Source organism: Marmota flaviventris, chromosome 1 (genome assembly GCF_047511675.1).
Source record: "Marmota flaviventris isolate mMarFla1 chromosome 1, mMarFla1.hap1, whole genome shotgun sequence".
Lineage (NCBI taxonomy): Eukaryota > Metazoa > Chordata > Mammalia > Rodentia > Sciuridae > Marmota > Marmota flaviventris.
In genome coordinates, this window is record NC_092498.1 from 165,539,753 (window position 1) to 165,560,863 (window position 21,111).

General features: G+C 35.5%; 1 protein-coding gene across 2 annotated transcripts in view; it reads right to left on the reverse strand.

Moving 5' to 3' along the window:
- Dcp1a (decapping mRNA 1A) overlaps positions 1-21,111 on the reverse strand; it is a 52,808-nt gene that overhangs the window by 20,302 nt on the left and 11,395 nt on the right. For both annotated transcript variants that reach the window (XM_027947784.3, XM_071618796.1), the window contains exons 4-5: positions 7,609-7,675; positions 2,509-2,647 (exon numbers count right to left, since the gene is read on the reverse strand). In XM_027947784.3, coding sequence (XP_027803585.1) covers positions 2,509-2,647; positions 7,609-7,675 — 206 coding nt within the window. The remainder of the gene's footprint in view (positions 1-2,508; positions 2,648-7,608; positions 7,676-21,111) is intronic.

The following is a 21,111-nucleotide window of genomic DNA, read 5'->3' on the forward strand; positions in this document are numbered from 1 at the left end:
ATCCATGGGTCACTGCTAATACCAGCTCCATTTGGTTAGATGACAGGCAAGTACAGACAAAAAAACCAAAAATGCTTATTTAGGAAAGTTCCACCTATTTACAATTTTCAAAAACAGCAGACATTAAAGGAATTGTCAGAGTTAACTAAACCTTTGTTCTGTTCTAATCTAACTTTAGACATTATTTTTTTTTATTCTATACTGTTGAAGAATTTTCTTAAAAACAGATTACTTTCCAAACTCTTGACTTTTGCAATATTTATTTTTATTTTTTTTAGAGTTTTTTTTTTTTTTTTTTTTTTAAAGAGAGAGAGAGACAGAGAATTTTAATATTTATTTTTTAGTTATTGGCAGACATAACATCTTTGTTTGTATGTGGTGCTGAGGATCGAACCCGGGCCGCACGCATGCCAGGCGAGTGCACTACCGCTTGAGCCACATCCCCAGCCCCGACTTTTGCAATATTTATATAACTAGAAATCAGCCAGATTTTTAGATTGCTTACATGATACTGGATGTTTTTAAAAGCTTTGTGTAAAAAAAAAAAAATTGCTTTGGGGCTGGGGGGTGCTGCTCAAGATGTGCATCATTCAGGGGTCTGTTCCCAGCATGAAAAAGGAAAAAATATGAAATAGAAATGAAAAAACTTAACTCAGTGTTTAGTGAGGGATCCCCTCTTTTTTTTTCAAATGTAAGGTAAGCTTTTTTTTTTTTTCCCCTTCCCTTTCTTGGGTGGTGCAAGGGATTGAACCCAGGGCCTCCTGCATGCCTGGCAAGCACTCCACCATTGAACTATACTGACAGCCCTAAGGTAACCTATTAAAAAAAAAAAAAAAAAAAAAAAAAAAGATTCTTAAGATATATTCTCGATGTATTAGAGTTGAGAGCTTTTCCAATGTTTAATTTCCATATATACATAAACTATTCCTATTTCTCCATGAGACACTGATGAATTTGAGACAAGTAGAAACTTTTCATGGGCTTGCATGTACATTTCTCCATTCAGGAAAAGAGACTGTTTTTGTGGTTAAATACAGAAAATTTATCATAGTTTATGGTGAATATGACTCTTCCTTTCTAGAGAAAACTGTCTTCCAGAACACTTTTTTTTCAAGCTTTGTTCCCTGAATTCCAGATTCTTAAGATATTAAAGGGTAGTAATTGAGAAATGGTCCTGGTAGTGAAATTGCTCAGTCTTGAGTACTGCAAAGCCAAGAGGATGCAAGGAGGAGACACGCTAACAACATTTCCTCAACTCTTTAGCAACTTGAACCTTTTTTCAAAGATCATCTGGTGTTACTACAGAAGCTAGTGCTAAAGCAGAACTGTTTGGGAAACATGGGCTTAGAATGTGCTTTTTTTTTAGTTGTATATGGACACAATATCTTTATTTTATTTATTTTTAATAGAGGCAAATGCTCTACCATTGAGCCACAATCCCCACCCCTAGATGGTGCTTTTTCCTCAATTTGTTTCCTGAAGTTTTGGTAAGGTGAAGATGAAATTGGGTTAAGAGAATCAAATTTTAGTGAGGAATAAGGTGACAATTTTAATTCTGTTGAAATAAAAAACAGCCATAGAAAGCTTCAGTCTCACTCCAGTGAAGCGTGGGGCATAGAGGTATTGATGTCAAGTGAAAAGTAAGGATAGTTCCTTAGATATAGGCAAGCCTTCTATATACTGTCAAGAAGAAGTGTCCACTTCTTGGCACACAGTGAACTCATAAGCATGCATTGAATAAATTAACTAACATACTATAACTTCCATATTATCCAACTTTTGGAAGAAAATTTTTAACATCTAACTTATAAGGTAAAATGTAAAATAGAAGAAAAAGACAATACTGCTTTTGAGAAAATTATCAGTTTCAGGTAAAATTCCAAATTTTAAATCTGGAATTTAAAATTCTTCATGAAACTGTCTATCCACTACCAATTATAGATCATGAATATACATTTTAGTAATATGAAGTGCAAAATATTAGAGTACTTCTCAAAAATCTATGTAAATTCCTAAAGACTATTCAGCATCCAAACTGAGGCTGCAGGTGTGAAAAAGATGTATAAGTTTTTCCAGAACTACTTGATGTGGGCCAACTTCTTTCCTCCTTTTTCTTCCATAGTAATTTTGCTATTATTATTATTATTTGGATTTTTTTTGTGTGTTGTAGATGGACAGAATGCCTTTATTTTATTTTATTTTTCTGTTCAATTTTATGTGGTGCTAAAGATCAAACCCAGTGCCTCACACATGCTAAGCAAGTGCTCTGCCACTGAACTATTTTGCTATAATTATAAGTATAGGAAAAAAGCATTCTAAACTTTCCTATCCAAACAAGTACTCTCAGGTAACAGATTTCTTACCCTTCAGACTTTACATGCTTTCTTTTTGGACCAATTATTCCTGTTGGCTCTGGAGATAACTTATTCAGTCTATAAAGCCTTCTCGCAGGCCTTCTTCCCCCCAACACCTTCTGGTCTTCCCTGGTCAGCACCTGGAGCACCTTACCCTTTCATACTCATCCTTGGCTCTGCTCAGCATCTCTAGGATGTCGATGGGCCTGTGGTCATTGCAGCCATTGGCCTGGCTGGGACTCTGTTTATCTCGAGCAGCTTGCTGGGATCGCCTTGTCTCTTCTTCTACCACACTAAAGAAGGAAAACCAGGTTTTAGAGAGAAAATTTGACCCAAGAGCTCTTGAAGTTCATCTTCTGAAGACACAATAACAGTGTCACATAATGATACTGTCTTTATAATACATAACACTGGAATGAGTTCTCATTCCAGAAATAAGGAACTTAATTACAGTTTCACCACCTCATTAACAACAGTGCCAACCAATATATTTCACATTTAGAAAGACAAAAATACAGAATTCCTTTCTGGAGGTGGTGGAAGTATGTACACTAAAAACTCCACTGAAGGATCTTCTTTTATAAGCAACTCAAATGCAGTCAAACTAAATGATAGAGTAAATGTGAAATTAACCACTTTATCAAAACATAGGAAGACTGCACAGTTGAATAACACTGTGGAAAGCTTGTACTGACACTAAGCTAGCCTTGAAAAAGATTTCTGGCAAATCTTCTGAAGTCAAATGATAGCACTACAAGTGAACAAAAGGATTGCCTTATTTTCTCTCTTCAAAATCACTAAGTGGGTGACTGAGATTAGTGTGGTTCTGGGAATACTCTTTATTTTGACTGGAACTATTTGAGCTAATTAAACACCTGAAAAGCCACAAATCAAGTAAAGCCTCAGATTTTAAGAATGACATTGATAGCACACCTGTAATCCCAGTGTCTTGGGAGATTGAAGCAAGAAAATCACAAGTTAGCAAGACCCTATCTCAAAGTAAAAAATAAAAGGTCTGGGGATGTAGCTCAGTGGTAAAGTGCCCCTGCACTCAACCCCCAGTATAAATAAAGAAAAAAGAATGATACTGATAGGGGTAAGGACTTCAAATCTATCTATAGGCTTTCATTTTTAAAGAATATTCTCTCTTCCCTGCATTTGAAGCAATTACAGCAAAATGTTAGGAATTACAGGTTGGTGGCAAGCACATAGGTAGTTTATTTCCTATATTTTCCTTCAAGGTAGGATAATATATTTTAATAAGGCAACTAATTTTTTTTTTTTTTAAAACTCATTTAGGTTTCAGTCTCAACTTGAATGAATAAACCCTGCCTGTCGTGGGATTTTATGGGAACAGCCATGACTTGGTGATTATATTAACAGAAAACTTGACAATGATGACGGGCAATAAATCAATTCAGTAATGAAGGGTTTGTTTTTATGGAATAGGATCAGGACAAGAATAGACTATTCACTGCCAGTTTATGGCTTCAAAACAGCCTACCCAAGAACTCCCAATTATTATGTGTGTGGTGGGGAGGGACATGATGTCTCTTTTATTTAAAAGAAATAGGTTAAAAAATCTTTAATTTTTTTTTCTTTTGGTGGCATTGGGGATCAAACCCAGGGCCTCTCACATGCCAGGAAAGCACTCTACGACTGAGCAACATTATTTTGGTTCAAAAGAATATTTCTAATAATCACCTCTATTCACCTGTGAACAGGCTATCTCATGAAGTTCACTACTGCTAAAAGCAGAAGCTGTCAGGAGTGGTGTAGCAGGACTCTTACATGAGTGATGCTTAGACTCTAAAGGCCTCTTTTAGTTCAAACTTAATGAGAGATACCCTTGCCTCTCTATCTTCCTCTCTAACACCAAAACATGCCCTTAGGACTCTAAGATCAGGAATAAAACTCACTTTCATGAGTTCTCAAAAAAAATCTTACACACACACACACACACACACACACACACACTCTCACACACATATTTAGTTGTAAATGGACACAATACCTTTATTTATTTTTTTTAATGTGGTGCTGAGGATCAAACTAGTGCCTCACACATGAGAGGCAAGTTCTCCACCACTAAGCTACAATCCCAGTTCCTGAGTTCTCCAAATTTTATACCATTTATCTGAGCAAACATTCTATCAAGTATTTGTTAAGAAACAGTTTCCAACAGACTAGATTCCCTCTTCAGGAAAGTCAATGTTTTCTGAATGTAGTGGGTTTTCAACTTTGCCGCTGACTAAAGAAAATATCCAAAAAGACCTAGAAGTTCATTCAATTTCCTACATGACTTCTCAGTTTTTTATTTGACATTTTTCCTGCCTGAGTTTATTTTTTTTTATTTATTTCTGCAGTGCTGGGGTTGAACCGAGGGCCTTGTGTATACTCAAGCACTTTACAACTGAGCTATACCTCCAGCCCCTCCAATTTTACAAACATCTCTTGGAATCAATCAATTTCTTAGAAAATTTTTATTATATTGTGGCTGTCAAAAGAGTCATGAGAATTATATTTAATGAGTACTGTAAGACATGCTTATTTATTGCAGTGCTGAGGATCAAACCCAGGACCTTGAGCATGCTATACAAGCACTCTACCACTAAGCTATGTACGTCCCCAGTCCAGATACATTTGGTTAGATGCACACTAAAAAAAAAAAAAAAAATTGTACCAGTATTTTTGGTTATCAAAGTGATATTCTGAATTACGTAGAACATACAGACATATGGGGGCAGTTTTATTTTATTTTGGGGGGTTCTGGAGATTTAACCCAGAGGCACTTTACCACTGAGCTACGTACCCAGCCCCCCCCCCCCCACCTTTTTTTTATTGGCAAAAGAGTCATAAGTTGCTTAGGGTCTTGTTAGGTTGTTGAAGCTGGCCTTGAACTTGAGATCCTCCTGTATCCACCTCCTGAGGTGTTGGGATTATAGGTGTGCACCACTATGGCCGGCTATTGGCAGTTTTAAAACAATGAAAAACATTCCATTTTACCTTTGGTGATTATAAAGTCATTTATTAAAAAAAAAATGGTAACATTTATAAGGCATTATCTTTCTCTATAAACAGGCCAGCTCTATTTTTTTAAATACTTTAATTTTGTTTCTAGTAAAACAAGCTGACAGTATGAAAGAACCTCAAATATTCTTCTCCCTCCCTGCTTCCTTTTTCTACTTCCTCATCCTATTTTAGGGTTCAATACAATATTTTCAATAGGTCTCAGTTTTCAGCTTCATTTGCCATCTGAAGTCTGGTATTAGGGGGTGCCACTTGCCTTTAAAGAGAAAAAAGTTGAAAATAATTTTCTCTGTACATGTTAGGGCTCAAGGAGCCAGATTCTCTCATTTAGGGTCAAAATGCTGTCATGTTGCAGGAGAATATGTGAATATGTTAATATACTCCTAACTTTAGGTATTTAAGACAAATATTCTGGATGAATCAACAAACCACATGTGTTTTCTAGTAACCAGAAGAGTCAGCTGCCTTCACTGATACTTTCAAAATTAAAAACAAGTTGGGTATGATGGTGCACACCTGTAATCCTAGCTATGGGGAGGCTGAGGCATGAGGATCTGAAGTTTGGGGATTACAAGGTTGAAACTTACCAAGACCCTGATTCAAAATAAAAATAAAAAGGGTGGGAATGTAGCTCAGCGGCAGAGTGCTTGCCTAGCATGTTCAAGGACCTGGAGGAGAAAAAAGTGATCAAGCGCTGTGTGTACAGCTCAGTGGTACAGGGTTTGCTTAGCATTTTTAAAGCCCTAAGGGCAATTCCCAGTAAACACACACACAAAAATGATCATCAAAGGAATGCCTTTGTTAAGATCACGAGATGAAGTCCTCATGATGGCATCAGTGGCTTTATGAGAAATAATGCAGACCTGCACTAACATGCCTGCTCTCATATGATGCCCTCCTTCATGTTATGATGCAAGAAGACAACCCTCCCCTAGATGCTGGTACCATGCTCCTAGACTTAAAAATCATACACCTCTATTCCTTATAAATTAAATGAACCTTTTTTTCTGAAAAACAGATAAATCTTTTTTAGAGGTAAGAAAAAAGAGGTTCTAGAGAGCCAGCCCTTTTTCTAATAAATAACTACAAGTTCACAGGGAGAGATGCTCTCCAGGGTGAACATAGTAATAAACATGGGCCTGCTTTCTGAGCTCATAGCCAGAGCAGACAGAGTAGGAGGCTGATAAGCAACCAATCAGGACATGCCAGGATTACAATTTGGCTTTGGCTATGTGTACCTTTCTTATAAAAATGTAAACTGAAAACTGAAGTTTGGGGGTTAACTACTTATCTATGCTTTTAGGGCAATTAATTAAAAATTAGAATGTTAAAAAAAAAATTAGTACTGTTTTCTTCCAAACATACAGTATAAACCTTGCAGGAGAGCAAAGGGAATTTTGATTTGACAGATGGGGAAGAAAGATCTACATTTCTGAGAAGATTTAAGCAAAAACTGAATAGGAGGCAGAGGTACACCAGAACACATTGTCCATGCAGCACTGTCCAAGTTCTGTAGCCCCTGAAGCTCCTTCAGAACCACAGTGTCTTGGGCTCCCAGAATACAGACTGGCAGTCTAGTAATATGGATAGGCCACACAAGATATTTTCTACAGGCTAGCTTGAGAAAGGACATGAGTCACCCTTTAGAACATTAATTCAATGAAATTTTCCAAATTTCAAGATTTTGGGTTTGTAACAAAATCTTCTGGAAGATAATCTGTTAGTGGATTGGGGACTGCTAAACCTAGTCTGTGTCAAAAGCAAGTTTGCTTAAAGGAATTCAAATGGATGTGTGCAGGAGTTTTCTTATAGGCCACTGAATATAGTACCATCTGTTACAGTGGAAATTTGGATAGCTACTGCATATGCTGGTCAGGCTGTGCACTGGATTAGCTGACAGCCTCTGGAGCTGGGCAAGTTGGTCGCCCTAACTTACAGTAAAGTTTTGGTTAAATTATGAATTGTTGGACCAGATATGATACAGTCATTATAAATACAACTGAGGAAAATTTAATGCCTTGACATTAAAGCAGAGAATATAGCATGAGGCTATTTTTCTAAAAAAAAAATCCACATATCAACCTGATGTATTCATGAAGAAAAAGACTGCAAACAAATAGACATTTGCAAACACCGGAAGTAGTAGAATTATAGACAAGTTCAGAGTTAGGTTTTTCTGCCTTTTTCAAATTTTTGGCAATAAAAAGGAAATCAACATACTTACTCAGCCATGAGTTTTGCTATGCGGTGACAGTCATTCTTATCATAAAACCAGATACTGTATATTGACACTTGAAAAACAAAGAGAAAAAAAATGGTAAGGGGAAATAAGGTTTTAGCATTTGTATATATATAAAAATAATAAATCATCACCAAAGAATATCACTGAATTTATCATCATACCCTCATACTGTTAACAATCCCTCTAAAGAGAGAAAAAATAGAACAAACAAAAAAATCCCCAAACTCCTCCCTTCCCAAACCCTGTTTAACAAATAAGGACAGGTAAAATATTTAGATAAAAACTGCAAAGAACAGTTGATTTTAGACATTATTATCAGATCTCATTAAACTTAGAAAGGACACTAAAGTTTAAGATTTACCATTATTTATGTATTATCAAGAAGAAAAAAGATTGCCAATAAAACTAAAACTAGATCAATATAATTGATTTTAAGACATATTCCAAATTGATATTAAAATATGAAAATAGGTCTTAAAAAATAAAAACCAAGTTCTGTGGCTATCAAACACCACAATCTTTTTTCTTTTTTTTTTGTATGAGTAAACCCAAGAGTATTTAACTACTGGGCTACATCCTCACCCCTTTTTATTTTTTATTTTGAGACAGGGTCTCACTAGGTTGCTTATAGCCTCGGTAAGCTGCAGAGGCTGGCTTTGAACCTGTGATCCTCCTGACTTGGCTTCTTGAGCCTGTGGGATTACAGGTATGCATCACCATACGTAATCACCATACCTGTAATCCCAGAATTTTTATGAGTCTCTTGAATCCTAAAATACAGAATAAAAACTATGTTACAGTAAAAGTGAAGTTTTAATAAAAAATAACAGCTTTACATCCAAATTCAGATCAACTGTTACATGTGATGTGGACTGAGCTCAATCACTCTTCTTTTACCATCTTTTTTGTTCCTCGTATGCTGACCAGCACAAATAGTCTTCAAAAAGTATTAGCTGTTAAGATAAATGACCCTTATTTTTAAAGATGACAATATATAAAATTAATTGTATTTTTTTGGATATGGTAGGTAGAAATCCTAAAGATTCAAGTCACAATAAACATGTAGATGGGTAAGGCTTATTGCTACCATGTGCATCCATCATGAAACAGCTTGCTCAGCTTATTCCTCCTTTGATACTTAAGACGATGCTCTGGCACAGGAAGGGTGGGTATCATTATGCTTTTTTTTTTTTTTTAAACAAACTTATTTTGAAACAATTGCACTTTCACATACAATTAAGTCAACTCTCCCAATGGTAACATTTTACAAAACTATGGTATAATATTACAATCAAGATACTGATATTCATCAATGAAGTTATAGAATACTCCCATGGCCATAAGCATCACTGGTGTCCTTTTATAGTCAAATACACCTCCCTTGATTCACTCCCAGTTCTGACCCCTGCCAAATACTAATCTGTTTTCCATTTCCTTCCTTCCTTTCTTTCTGGTAATGAGGATTGAACCAGAGTACTCTACCACTGAGCTACATCCTCAAGCCTTTTTATTTTGAGAAAGGGTCTCATAAAGTTGCTGAGACTGGCCTTGAACTTGTGATCCTACTGCCTAAGCCTCTGCAGTCACTGGGAACAGTGCCAAGTTAATCTGTTCTCTATTTCTATAATGTTATCATTTCAAGAGTGTATATAGATGAAATCATATAGTATGTACAAGGATGACTTTTTCTGACTCAGCATAATTCCCTAGAGTCATCCAAGTTGTTGCTTGTCTCAATAGTAGTTGCTCACTCCCAATAATATTCCATGGTATAGATGTTCCATTGTATTTATTCACATATCTAAGAACCAGTTTTTGTTTATTATGAATAAAGCTGTTATGAATTTGTGTACAGATTTTTGAGTGAAGATAAGCATTTATTTCTCTGGGTTAAAAGTCCAGGAGTACAGTTATTGAGTCATTATGATAGCTGCAAGTTTAGTTTATTTATCTATTTTTTTTTAAAATATTTTTTTAGTTGTTGCTAGACCTTTATTTTATTCATTTACTTATACATGGTGCTGAGAATTGAACCCAGTGCCTCATACATATAAGGCAACCACTCTACCACTGAGCCCAGCCCCTATTTATCTATTTTTCTTTTTGTGGTGCTGGGGATCAAACCCAGGGCCTCCAACACGCTAGGCAAGTACTCTACCACTGAATCACACCGCCCCCCTTGTCCCATGTTCAGTTTAATAAGAAATTGGCAAACTGTTTTCCAGAGTGATAATGTCACTTTACACATTCCTATACATGCAAGAGTGATGTAGTTTCTTCACATCCTTGCATTTGTTGTTACCACTGCTTTTTTTTTTTTTTTTTAAGCTATTCTGATAGGTGTATGGTGATATTTCAATATGTATTTTTGGTGGTGGTGATGATACTGGGGATTGAACCTAGGGGTGCTTTGCCACTGGGCTACATCCCTACCCCTTATCTTTCACTTTCAGACAGGATCTAAGTTGCTTAAAGCCTTGCTAAGTTGTTGAGCTTGGTCTGGAACATGCAAACCTCCTGCCTCAGCCTCCTGAATTGCTGGGATTACAGGTTGTCACTGCATCTGATTCATTATGGTTTGAATTTACATTTTCCTAATAGCTAATAATGTTGAATATATTCTCATGTGCTTTTTTGCTATCTCATATCTTCTTTACTGAAATGTCTTTTGACTCTTCTAATTAGATTTTTTTTTCTAATATTGAGCTTTGAGAATTCTCTACATACTTGAGATACTAGAACTTTGTTGGAAACAGGGTTTGAAAATATTTTCTCCCAGTCTGCAGCTTGTTCTTTTATCATTTCAGGAATGTCCTCTCAAGGCAAAAGTTTTACATTTTCACCAGGTCTAATATATCAGTTTTTCTTTTAGTGATCTTGCTTTTGGGGTCAAGTCTATGAACTCTTTGCTTAGCATTACTTCCAAAACTTACATTATTTTTCTTTTGGTCTAATATACCAGCATTATTTGTTGAAAATGATAACCTTCCTCTGTTGAGGGATCTTTCAGATTTTTTCAAATATCAGTTGGGCATATTGTATGGGTCTATTTCTGGATTTTTTAATTCAGTTCCAATTATTTGTTCCTCTGCCATTACCACACTGTTCTTGGTTACTGTAATTACAGAAGTAGGCCTTAATACTGGGTAAAGCAGTTGGGTGCCATGGCACATGCCTGTAATCTCAATGACTTGGGAGGCTGAAGTAGGAGGATTGCAAGTTTGAAGTCAGCCTCAGCAACTTAGTGAGACTCTATCTCTAAATAAAAAACAAAAAAGGCTAGAGATGTAAATCAGTGGCAAAGCATCCCTGGGTTCAATCCTTAGTACCCCTCACCCCCTACCAAATTGTTCAGACCAATTCCTTCCACATTATGCTTCAAGATTGTTTTAACTTCTAGGACTGGGCTTTCCCATGTAAATTTTAGAATAATTTTCTCTATGTCAATGAAAAAAGCTGCGTGGGTTTTGATAAGAAATGTATAAAATCTATGGGTCAATTTAAGGACAATTAACATTTTTACTATGTTTAGTCCTTCAAAACACAAAAGCAGTATTACATTTATCTATGCCTGATGTTTTTTGTTGTTACTTTGTAATTTTCAGCACACAGGTCAATCCTGTACATATTGATACCTGAATTTACTTTGCTTAGGAGTGGTTATAAAAAAATATACTGATTTTTAACTTTGTTTTCTACATTTATTAGTATATAGACATGTAATTGGTTTTTGTGTGATGATCTCATATCCTGAGACCTTACCAAACTCAATCATTAGCTCTGTGAGTGTATACAGTTATGTCATCTGATTGCCTTCTTCCCAAATCAGTAGGCATTTTCTTTCTTAGCTTATGGCAGTGGCTGGAACTTCCAGTAATGTGCTGAATAGCAGCGATGAGAATAGCTAGCTATCTTCATCTTTTTCTTGATCTCAGAGGAAAAGCATGTAGTTTAGGATGTTAGCTCTAAGTTTTTGTAGGTACTCTTTATCAAGATGAGACCATTCACTTCTTTTAACTCAAAGAGTTTTTATCATGCTGGGTGTGGTAATGTAATCATGTATCATGTGGTAATGTAATGTATCATGCTTGTAATCCCAACAACTCAGGAGGCGAGACAGGAGGATCACAAGTTTGAGGCCAGTCTCAGCAACTTATCAAGGCCCTAAGCAACTTAGTGAGACCCTGTCTCAAAAAATAAAAACAAAAAGGGCTGGGGATGTGGCTCAGTGGTAAAGCAACCCTGGGTTCAATCCCTCATATAAAAAAAAATAATAATAAATGTGCATTAGATTTTGTCAAATAATTTTTTTGCATCAAAATGATATTTATTTTATTTCTTCTTTAACTTATTGCTATGGTATATTACATTAGTTTTCAACACTGGACTAGTTTTCTATTTCTAGAATAAAGCCCCCCTGGGCATTGTATATGCTTATTTTTAATGTATTGCTGAATTTGACGTTGGAATATTTGGTAATGACTTCTTATGTCCAAGTTCATGAAAGAAATGATCTGTAGTTTTATTTTCTTGTACTGTCTTTGCCTTGTTTTGGTATCAGGGTAATTCTAGCTTTATAAAAACAGTTGAGAAGTTTTCATTCCTTTTGTATTTTCTGGCAGAGACTGTAAAATTTATGTTAATTATTTTTAATTCTCTGGTAAAACCACTTGGGCCTGGGGATTTCTTTTTCAGGAGCTTTTAATACATTCACAGATTCAAATTTCTTTAATGTTTGCAGCACTAATCCTGTTATCTATTTTCTCTTGTTTGAATTACATAGTTTGTAGTTTTCAAGGAATTGTTCCATTTCTTCTAAGTCTATGAGAGTTTAGTTTATGAAAGTATAGTTGTTTATAAAATTTCCTTATTACCCTTTTGATAGCTGCAGGACCTATAATATCTCATTTCTTTTTTTTTTTAATTTCTTTTTAGATGTTAATTAACCTTTTTAAAATATTTTTTTTAGATGCATGGATCTTTATTTTTATTCATTTATTTATATGTGATGCTGAGAATCGAACCCAGTGCATCACACATGCCAGGCAAGTGCTCTACCACTGAGCCACAGCCTCAGCCCTGTAATATCTCATTTCATTCCTGATTCTGGTAATCAATGTCTTCTCTCTTTTGTCTTGCTAAATGTTTGTTAATTTCATTGACTTTTTTTAAAGAAGAAGCTTTTGTTTCATTGATTTTCTCTACTTTCTTATTTTCACTGACTTATACTCTCACCCATGTTAATTACTTCCTTCCATTTGCTCTGAGTTAATTTTGCTCTTCTTTTTCTAATTTCTTGAGGTGGGAATTCAGGAGATTCTTAGCCAGTGTTGCTTGGTGGGGTGGGAGGAGTTTCTCGTGGTCAGGCCACCTGAGGCCTCTAGGAGGGGAAGGATGCCTCTAGCCTTCACAGATGAAGATAGTTTCCCAGGCCAGGCTGGTTGTGACATGATTTCCTTTGTCAGTCCCACCCTGTCCCCTTCAAGAAAGGGAGGGAGAACATTTCCCTGGTGGCCATTCATTATCAGCAGAGCTTCCAATCCTTCCGGTTAGTTTTGACTGGCTCACCTAGTACTGTTGGCAGGAGTCCCATTCAAGTGAAGGGAGGAATGAGTCTACCTGGGTTTGTGTTGGTAGGTTGAGAATTAAGAAAACACCAGATTCAGGTCTTCTTCTGTTCGGCAGGTTGTAAGACATTCTGCTGTGTTGTTCTGCCACTTCTGCATTCCTCATCAGAGCATTTTCCTCTTTCTACCTTTTAGGGTTCTCCTCAGTATTTCTTGTGTCATTTCCACATTCTATAAATGTACTTAGCAAGGAGAAGCAGAGAGAGACAAATCTATGCCATTTTGTTTGATTATAAGTCCCACTATGCATTTTTATGGTTGGAAAAACGAGTCCAATGGAGAGGCTAAGGGACTTATTAATACATCAAGAGGAAAAATTAGTCCTAGAACCATAACTGGAACTCAGATCTCCTCATTTGTAGATTATCTTGCCAATACACTCCTTTTGCCTAAATCTTTTTATTTTAAATATTTATTTTTTGGTGTTAGGTGGACATAATATCTTTATTTTATTTTTATATGGTGCTGAGGATGGAACCCAATGCCTCATGCATGCTAGGCAAGCACTCTACCATTAGCCAAAACCCCAGCCCTTGCCTAAATCTTAATACATTCAAATAACAGAAGCATTTAAAAATTTTTTAATGCCTCATGAGCAGCTGGGATTACATTCATGTGCTTCTACACCCAGGTTCAGTAACGTCATAATTATTTTACTGAAACAAAGAGATTGTGGGCTTCAATTATGCTTAAAGAATAAAGCAAAACATAAAAGAAAGTCTATGAATAATTAAATTAAAAAAATTACACATTAAAAGGATAGCATAGGAGATATAACATATAAATGCTAGCACAAAAAATTTTAAATAAATTAAAAATCTCATAACTATCAATTGAACTCTAAAGATATTAGTAATGTACATCAATTTAGAAAACCACTGTCAATAAAGGTTATTTAATGGCAAATTATTTGTTTCATCCTGAATTGAGGTCATTATTCCACAAGACTTCATGGCAAATTACAACTTTAAAATTTGTGAGCAATTGGTTTTAGTTCATGGAGAAAATCATAAAAAAGATTTTTTTCCTCTACCTTGTTTACAAGGCGGCTTCCCTGGCAGAGAAAACCTCTATAATCACACTAAATCTGTCCTAAACCTTTGGGCCCCATGTCTGGCCATGGGTCCTGCAAGTGACAGCACTACCTGAAAAGCAGACTAGGATGATCAGCCTCTGAGATTTCAGACTACTATAACTTCCCATTTTTGGAAGCCATTTTACACTGACTCTCCTGTTTACCGAATTTCAAAGTACTACAAGTATTTCAAACAGAATAAAAACTCAAATGAATAACAAGTCATTTTGAAATGTTTTACATGATATAAATCAACAAACTGACTAAGCTTTGAGATCTCAAGGGAAAGAGCACAGAAGTAACCTTGCTATATAGGAGGTAATTATTAAGCATTATCTATTGCAGGGTCTTTAGCTCTTAGCAGCTAAAGCTTACCCCAACACAGAATAAATCAGAGCAAGGCTTTGAAAAGACTCCATATATGGCAATTACATGCAATCACCTTTCTTTAAATATGCCTCTTCCAACCTTGGCTAAGGAATACCCAAAACACCAACTCCAAATATGAGAGATTTTGTTTTCCACTAATACATATATATATCTGGACATACCCATATGATTTATAATGGTGAGAAAAAGTTTACATTATGTAATATATCAGGCTCAGAGGGGAACATACAACTTTTTCTGGGTAAAACAGATGCAATTAGTATGTTTTCACAGAGGATTCTAAATCAAACTCTTAGAAAAGAATTCCATATTAAAAATCAAAATAAGGGGCTGGGGTTGTGGCTCAGTGGTAGTGTGTTTGCCTAGCATCATGAGGCACTGAGTTCGATCCTCAGTACCACATAAAGACAATAAAGTCCATCAACAACTAAAAAAATATATATAAAAAAAAATCAAAACAAGTCCATCAAAGCTGTCAAGTTAAGATAAATCTTCACTTATGTCCTCTCTTTTTTCCTTAAAGAAATCCAATATAATTTAGAAATACGACACACGCTTCTATACTTGTACATACATTATCAAATAAACTGCCAAAAGAGAGTCAAACGCTTTCAAAGGCATGTCTGCAGAAGAAATACAGATAAGGAAGCCATAATGATAGCTTAATGGGTAAAGGATAAGAGTCACACTCAATTCTGCCAGAAGCAGACCTGTAGAGGTTCAGACACGCATCCAAGAATCAGCTCTGTCTGCCAACATATCGAATGCTCGATGCATGCAACTGGCAAGAAAGCCCAGGGAGCTGCCACTAAGCCTGTCACTGCCACTAGTGAGGAAAGACAGATAAGTTCACCAGATAGCTAAAACTGCAGAGACTTTGTTTCTAAACCAAAGCTAAGAATTCTTACCTTAAGAGAACTCACAATCAAAGGCCCAATATTTTCTGCCAACAATTTACTTGCTAAGACATCCAAATAATTTCCCCTAATTAAACCACAGGAGACTTAAGTTTCTGGCAATATAGTATTATTTTGCTACAGCAAGTAATGATGGCACTGCACTCTGTTTTATACATGAATTTTCTCAAGATGAAAGCAAATTATTTAGTTAATGGACATCCAGTGACAATAAGTCCTAAATGTGTATAGGCAAGTTACTGAGAAGCTTAAGGGTGGTATGCCAGAACATTCGATTACTGTTAGGTTGTACTAAAATCAAGCACAGATAATAATATCCAAAATCAAATGTTTCCTATGCTTTTCAGATGAAGGCTCTTTCCTGTGGAAAATGTAATAAATAATAATGATAAGAGTTAAAGTATTTGGATTATTTGATATTGACAAATTTAAAGTTGAGGGGAAGAGTTTTCTATTTCTTAGAGAGCCGTGTTTGAAGATCCAGCAATTTATGATTCAATGTTATACTTAGTTTTTCATCTTGAGTGGTGTAAGGCACATATAAGATCAAGAGAATTCAAATTCATTTGAAGACTTTGTCAAATCCCTTTACACTTCTAGGGATGCTATGAAATGTCACAAAACAGAGCTGGGAATCATTCTTATGCGTATGTTGTCCTTTGATTCACTTATTATTTAGATCTGACCTACTTTCTAAAAAGATTTGAGGAAGCTGAAGATTTTCTCAGTATGGTGCCAAGCAGAAAAGGGGGTCTAATAAAGCCTTTTGGTGGTGGTGATAAGAGTTATAATACTTCTAAAGATACTGAAAAAGATCTACACCAGAAAACAAAAACAAGAGAACTGGCTTTGAGTATAGTCAAATATGCTTTTATATTACTTTTATAATCAGAAGGACCTTTTCTTCTGATATAAAACATGCAATACTGCAGCTATATAAACATGTTTATCAGACTAATGACAAAGCAAATGCTTGTACCTTGACAGATCATTTCCTTTAAGACAACAATAAGCCTGATGGCTCTCCATGAACACCAAAAGCTTGGGAAAAAGTAGGAAAGGGAAAAAGGATCTGGGATAGCGGGTAGAACAAACACACACCAACTCTCACACACAGTGGAAAGGATATAGACAGACAAGACAGTCTTACAATCCCAAGAGGAGATTTTGGTAGGATGCAAACACTTGGGCAAGAAGATGCTATGGATCTACAAGTAAGGCTGGTAAATATGGTTCTGATACTGTAGCAGCTTACCCTTTTTAGCCCCCAAAAAGCCCCCTCATCTCAGAACATCACTGAACACTAATGTGGAAGAGAGAGAGCTCAATTTCTAAAATTTAAGTGGTAGTATCTACTTATTGAACAACGCTTAAGAGACTTATATAATTTTAATATGCTATTCTGCAAGCTCCTTAGTTTAATAGGATTCAGACATATGGAATGACCAATGAACTTGTTTGAGTATTAGGGAAGTAAATCCAACAACATTATAGTTGATCATTTCTTTTTCTTTTTAAAAATATTTTATTTTGTTTACTTATTTTTATGTGTTGCTGAGGATCAAACCCAGTGCCTCACATGTGCCAGGCAAGAGCTCTGCCACTGAGCCACAACCCCAGCCCATGGTTGATAATTTTTATTTATCAAATTTTATTCTTCAAATAATGAAGAAATGTGCAACCCCAAATAAAACAGTAAATCACACAAGGGTTTTGCCTCAGCTGTTAAGAATTTATAGTCACAATTGTATGGGTACTCACTGCTCCTTCAGGCAGGAGAAGCATACACTATAAATGACTGGATGTGACACAATGCTGGACACATCAACCACCACACTTTTATGTATCATAAGAGAGAGATAAAGGGTGAAAAGCATGTCCTTTGGCTTCCATGAAGTTGAATTCCAGTTTCTTAGGCTTTGGGAAATAGATTGGACTATAGAATAAGAAAGGTATGAGTGTGTGTGTAGGGGGACTTTTTTCCTTAACTTCTAACGTCATACATTTTCCCACCAATTTACTAAGAGATCATTTAAATCAGAGTTGTAAGTACAAATGCCTATAAGGGTATTAAAAAAATCCTGGTGTGTGTCTGTGAGGGAGAGAGGGAGAAAGGGAGGGAGGGAGAAAGAGAGAGACATACACACAGAGAGGGAGGGGGGTAGGGAGAGGGAAGGAGGGAGGGAGAGAAGGGAAGAGAAATGTTGGGAGCAAATGCTATGTTTTCCTTTAAAAATCTGGGCATGCCTGGACATAATGACTTTGTGAGTAACTTGGATCTATGTGGATTTCTCAGGGCACTGAACTTGAAGGGTTGAGGTTTATACTGTCCACTCCAGATTTAGTGGTTATTCTGTATTTCAATTTTTCCAATCACAGTGAACTTCACAGTATAAATTCAAGGTGAAAAATTATGTACACGTTAATATATATGTCACTTATATATGTAACTGGTTTCCTTTGTAAATTCTCAAAGAATAAATATTAAAAGTATTAAATATTAATGTGATAATTATCTAAGAGGGATTAACTGCATGTATGATTAGCTTATAAAATCTTTACAATTAAGATAGCAAAACAAAAGATAAAAATTGCTTTTATCTGATAACATCTTGGTGGGGGCATGGGGATGGGTGGGAGAAGGAAGCTAGTGATTAGTGAACATAATGAAAAGGAGTTATTTTGGAAATTTTGAAATACTCACGGACTCAAAGTTACCAAGAAGGTACTTGGTAGAGGTTCTACTAGAATACTAAGTAGTGGTCTATAATGAGACAGAAGTAGTTCTTATTTTTAAAATGTCTGACCTCAGAGCACCACAGAGTCAACACTTTCAGTCTAAGTCACTGTATGGTGTTTTCACCCCTTTAATCTACACATGTGGCAATAGCGAGGCTTTTTCCTTATCTTGGTCCAGGAGGCTGGACTAATGCAGTTGCCACAGATCCTTTCTCCTTCACTGATTACAGGATCATACCAACGACAGCAGTGTCGCAGCTGATGGTAGAAGACTGCCTTTCTTTAGGCTACAAAAACAGCACTGTGCTGAACTGAAAGATCACAAAGGATGAACCCTAGAACTTTTCTTACTGTTTATAAATTCCTCTTTCAGTTTGGAGGTAGAACTCACATTTTTTGACTTGACAAATTATAAACTCATCTTGCAAGGAAATTTCTTGCACTGTGCTTTAAGTCTGAAGATTTGTTCCAAATGCCAACAACCACCTACCATCTCTACTGTTCTGAGTCTTGCCCTTGAACTGAGAAAGGACAAGCAGAGAGACAGAAAAAGCACACACTACAGAATTTCTCCTACTAAAACTTTCCATTTGGCAGCTGTGTTTTCAACACTATGGAAATGAACCTCCCTACTTTTTCTAGTGATCTAATTTTAATTAAAAATGCTCTCCATCAAGAGACTGATGCCCGATATAAAGGAAAAGTTATAACTGAAGCGGAAACAAAGGGGTACTTCTCCCAGGATTTTTCAGGTAAGTTTTAAAAATACTAAACAGTAATAGTATTTTATTTTCTATTTTGTTAGGTAAAGCAGACTAAAAAGTAACATACTAGACTAGTAGCTATGTATCAATGCTTTCTTCAAGAAATTTCAGATTCAGTTTTACCTATAAACGATTATTTTCAAAGTGTTTTATAGAAACTAAAGAGTGTTCAGTTTATAAGTGTCAAGGTAAAATAAAATTCAGGATATATTTGGGTTCTTTTGGAAAACCAAAAAAGGACTTTGTTCATTAAATTTTCCTGAAGTACTTTGGGATTATAGAAAACATTTTAAGGGCTGGGTTATGGCTCAGTGGTAGAGAGCTTGCTTCGCATGTGTGAGGCACTGGGTTCAATTCTCAGCACACATATAAATAAATAAATAAAATAAAGGTCCATCAACAACTGAAAAAAATATTTTAAAAACCCATTTTTAAATGAGAAAAGAGGCCTTTGGTGAGAGACAATCTGTCTTAAGGTGTTAGATAGAGGAAACCTAAAAAGTTGTCTTTGTTAAAATAATTACCTTCTGGTAAAAAGAGACGAAGTCTAACATGTACATAAAATAATTGCTTCTCTTTTGACTAAAATTACCATCACACGCTTTCCTAAAGATAGAATAAAGCTAGGAATGAAAAGAGAAAAATCTAGACTTTGTTTTTTTAAATTTATGAATAAGTTTTGCTGCTAAAAATAACAAGAGAAAAAACCACATCAATATCTTTACATCTCTTTGGCAGATCTGATTTTCACGATTATTAGGATAATTGTTCAAATGAACAACTGATAACCCTCAAAATATAGACCTTAAATACTAAATTTCATAGTTAATCCATGGTGATTATGAATAAACATGAATAGCTCTGGGCTTAATGTAGTAGCATATTTCACTAAAGAGTTTTGAACCTTACTAGGAAGGCAGAGTTTTAACACTAAGAGCTCCAATACACTTTTAATGACTTCTGCTTATAGTTTTCTAAGAAAATTCAACAGAACTATTATTACAGAGCTTGATGGTATCACAAACCTGTATCTTAATATTTTCAATTAACCAGGTTACATTGTATATTATCTAACTGTGAGAAAGAAAACTAAAAAAACAAAACAAAAACCCAGTTGTGTTTGCTTTTATTCTTTGCTTCACATGCCAGATTTTAGATTAAAAAAAAAAAAAATTGTTCTAAACTTACCTTACAGAATATTCTTGGGGGCATTTCATAATTAAGTGAGAAGAAAGCCTATATACCAAAAAACGAATTCCAGGTTACCACTTTCACTTTGAGAGGTGTCCAAAGAAGTAGCAACAAAGGACACCTGACACTGGTCTTGGGGAAAAGCACCTTCTAGGAGAAACATAGTGAGGTATGTTGCTTGAAACAGGTGCTCACTACCTTGCTGAAGAAATAGTAAATACAAACATAATACTTTCACCACAGAATGCCCAGAGACTAGTTTCCTGTGAAGACAGGACAAGAAATGTATAGATGCTATATCTGCCTTTTAGAGGCCATTCTCTATATAAAGAACTATCCTAGTACTACTTATTGAATAGAACATTTCTCTCAGCATTTTCTTTAGATGTGATAGGAGAGATTTTTAAACTATCATAGACCAATTATTTTATTGTTTATGAGCCCATCCAGATATATTTATGCCTGCGGATGTTTTTGTTAAATTGTGCTTTTCTACCAACTTTTTATCATCTGAGTTTTAAATGTATGGACAAAAAGTGTTTCCTATTGGTTTCTTGTTTTTTAAAAAACGCACATATATTTTTTAATTGCAATAGAAATATATTTTTATTCCCAAATATTGCCTATTGTGACTCTTCTCACCTTTTTTGGGTTTTGTTTTGTTACACTATTAGGGATCTAACTCATGAGTGCATACTACCATTGAGTTACATCCCCAGTCCTTTTTATTTTTTTATTTTGGGACAGTGTCTCACTAAGTTGCTGAGGTTGACCTCAAATTT